This window comes from Toxorhynchites rutilus, chromosome 2 (assembly GCF_029784135.1).
Source record: "Toxorhynchites rutilus septentrionalis strain SRP chromosome 2, ASM2978413v1, whole genome shotgun sequence".
Lineage (NCBI taxonomy): Eukaryota > Metazoa > Arthropoda > Insecta > Diptera > Culicidae > Toxorhynchites > Toxorhynchites rutilus.
In genome coordinates, this window is record NC_073745.1 from 262,200,439 (window position 1) to 262,203,603 (window position 3,165).

Sequence of the window (3,165 nt, forward strand, 5' to 3'; positions counted from 1 at the left end):
CCTTCATTAGTTTAGGGCATTGATAAGACTAAAATAAAATCGTGGGACATATGATGAAGTCACTAATTGTGGATAATGGAAATCCAACGTGCCCCACGATTTCATTTTAGTCTTATCAATGCCCTAGACTAATGAAGGAGAGGTGTGATAACTTCTAACTGCTACTTTCCTAATTATTTTCTAGCTTTTAGTACATTATTATGTTTAATCACGAATAAACAGTTCAACTTAAAAAGTTTTTTTACTCATTTTATTTTCTAGTTTTTAGTACATTATCTGTTTCATTAGAATATTTCTCTACAATAAAGCCATTGTACTGTATTCTATCAGTCAAAAAATTTCATTTGATACCGATATTGAGTGGATTGCAGAAAATACATAGTGTGTTCTCCAAGTCAAGTTCGTTGGTTTGATACACATATCTCAATCAACCTCTTGTTTTGAGATGATATGGAATCAGCTATTTTGTAGCCAAATTGGATTTTTCAAGATAAGCAGTTTTAAAATGACAGCAGAGAAAAAGGTATTTTAGAAATTCGGTCAGTTTCTATTGGTCAAATTTCTATTAATGTGGGACAATCCTACAGACATACGAACAGTTCAAGCTAAATAAAACCGTTTAATAAAGTAATTTGCTATTTTGTGATTACGGCCATCTTGGATTTTAATTTTTCATGATCTACTGTGAACTACTATTCAAGCCCTTTCATTTGAGAGCCATATTAATGGTGTTTTGACATAATATGTAGTCCGCCATTTGGTAGAATTTTGATGGATTTGCATTTTTCATAAATAACCGTGTTCTACTACTTCATTTGATACCCATAATAATAGGGTTTTTAGAAAATATGTAGTCCGCCATTTTGTAGTGGCAGCCATCTTGGATTTACATTTATCATAAATAACTGTATTCTGCTAGTCAGTCCCTTCCATTTGATACCCATATTAATGAAGTTATGAGGAAATATGTAGTCCGCCATTTTGTAGTGGCAGCCATCTTGGATTTGCATTTTTCTTAAATAACCGTATTCTGCTAGTCAAGCCCTTTCATTTGATACCCATATTGATGGGGTTTTGGAAAACCCACATTGATGAGGTTTTGAAGAAGAAAGGGATCCGCCATTTTGTAGCAGCCGCCATCTTGGATTTTCAAGATCATGAAATACGCAGTTTTGTATTGACTACAGATGTGTGTTTAATGTGAGTATTGGTTGATCTTCCTGTCTAACAACCATTTGGAGATATGCTTGTGCTAAATCCAGTTTAGAAAATTTCTCGCCACCGGCCATGTTGGCGAATAATTCATCTATGGTCGGTAAAGGATGTTCGTCCACTAACAGATTCTTGTTAACGGTCAGCTTGAAATCCCCACACAGACGCACCTTGTTGGCGGACTTCATCACAGGCACTATCGGAGTCGCCCATTCACTGTGGTTAACTTTCAACAAGATCCCCTTTTCCACCATCCGATTGATTTCGTTTTCCACAACATCTTGAATAGAAAAAGGTATTGAACGAGATTTCAAAAATACAGGTTTGCTATTCGGTTTCAGGGTTAGCGAAGCTTGAACTTTGGTGATCTCTCCAATAGAATCATCGAAAACTGAAGGGAACTCTTCGAGTACATTTCTCACCGTTCCGGATAACGGTGTACGCAGCGTTATTTTGTTGACACTAGAAAGATAGTTTTTCATGACATCGTTCCAATTGAACTGCAACGCACGCATCCACTCCCGCCCCAGCAACGGTTGCCTTTTCGAATCGACCACGAACAATCGCAAGACTTGTATTTTCCCGTTACACGCCACATCTACATCAATGGTACCGAAAACCTTTATTTTACTGCCGCAGTAACTACGCAATTCAACTTTTGTCTCATTAAGCGTAATGTCGTTAAACCATTTTACTCTGTCAGCAAGCCCAATCAAGGAAACTGGTGAACCACTGTCTACCTCAAATTTCATCAATACGTCGTTCACTTTAAGTTTCAAAAATATTTTCGAAAGAGGTTCTGCTCTAGAATCATCAAGTTTACCAACATCAACTACACATATTTCATCAATCTCTTCTTCTGAGTCTGACTCATTACCCTCCTCAACCAAATTTGTCTTATATTTGTATTGCTTACTCGAATTAATATTGTTTTTAATGTTGTGGCCCGGAAAGCTGAGACACACCCTTTGCAAATGACCGATTTTCTTACAGTGATTACAAACTGAGTTCTTATGTGAACATGCATTAGCCAGATGCGCTTCACTACCACACCTGTAACACTTAGGGTTAGTAGTATTAGTTACTTTAAAAAAAATACAAAAAAAATAAAAGAAAATACACAGTGTGTTCTCCAAGTCAAGTTCGTTGGTTTGATACACATATCTCAATCAACCTCTTGTTTTGAGATGATATGGAATCAGCTATTTTGTAGCCAAATTGGATTTTTCAAGATAAGCAGTTTTAAAATGACAGCAGAGAAAAAGGTATTTTAGAAATTCGGTCAGTTTCTATTGGTCAAATTTCTATTAATGTGGGACAATCCTACAGACATACGAACAGCTCAAGCTAAATAAAACCGTTTAATAAAGTAATTTGCTATTTTGTGATTACGGCCATCTTGGATTTTAATTTTTCATGATCTACTGTGAACTACTATTCAAGCCCTTTCATTTGAGAGCCATATTAATGGTGTTTTGACATAATATGTAGTCCGCCATTTGGTAGAATTTAGATGGATTTGCATTTCTCATAAATAACCGTGTTCTACTACTTCATTTGATACCCATAATAATAGGGTTTTTAGAAAATATGTAGTCCGCCATTTTGTAGTGGCAGCCATCTTGGATTTACATTTATCATAAATAACTTTATTCTGCTAGTCAGTCCCTTCCATTTGATACCCATATTAATGAAGTTATGAGGAAATATGTAGTCCGCCATTTTGTAGTGGCAGCCATCTTGGATTTGCATTTTTCTTAAATAACCGTATTCTGCTAGTCAAGCCCTTTCATTTGATACCCATATTGATGGGGTTTTGGAAAACCCACATTGATGAGGTTTTGAAGAAGAAAGGAGTCCGCCATTTTGTAGCAGCCGCCATCTTGGATTTTCAAGATCATGAAATACGCAGTTTTGTAATGACTACAGAGATAAAGGTGTGTTCCAAATTTC

At 36.1% G+C, this 3,165-nt stretch overlaps 1 protein-coding gene across 1 annotated transcript; it reads right to left on the reverse strand.

Moving 5' to 3' along the window:
• Positions 1-1,181: 1,181 nt before the first annotated feature.
• On the reverse strand, positions 1,182-1,964 carry LOC129766847 (uncharacterized protein K02A2.6-like). Its single transcript, XM_055767450.1, has one exon. The coding sequence runs from the start codon at positions 1,962-1,964 to the stop codon at positions 1,182-1,184; it is 783 nt and encodes a 260-aa protein (XP_055623425.1).
• Positions 1,965-3,165: the final 1,201 nt, after the last annotated feature.

What these genes read in the sequence shown, in the direction of transcription:
- LOC129766847 (XM_055767450.1), bottom strand. Translation starts at nt 1,964, where the DNA reads ATGAAATTTGAGGTAGACAGTGGTTCACCAGTTTCCTTGATTGGGCTT.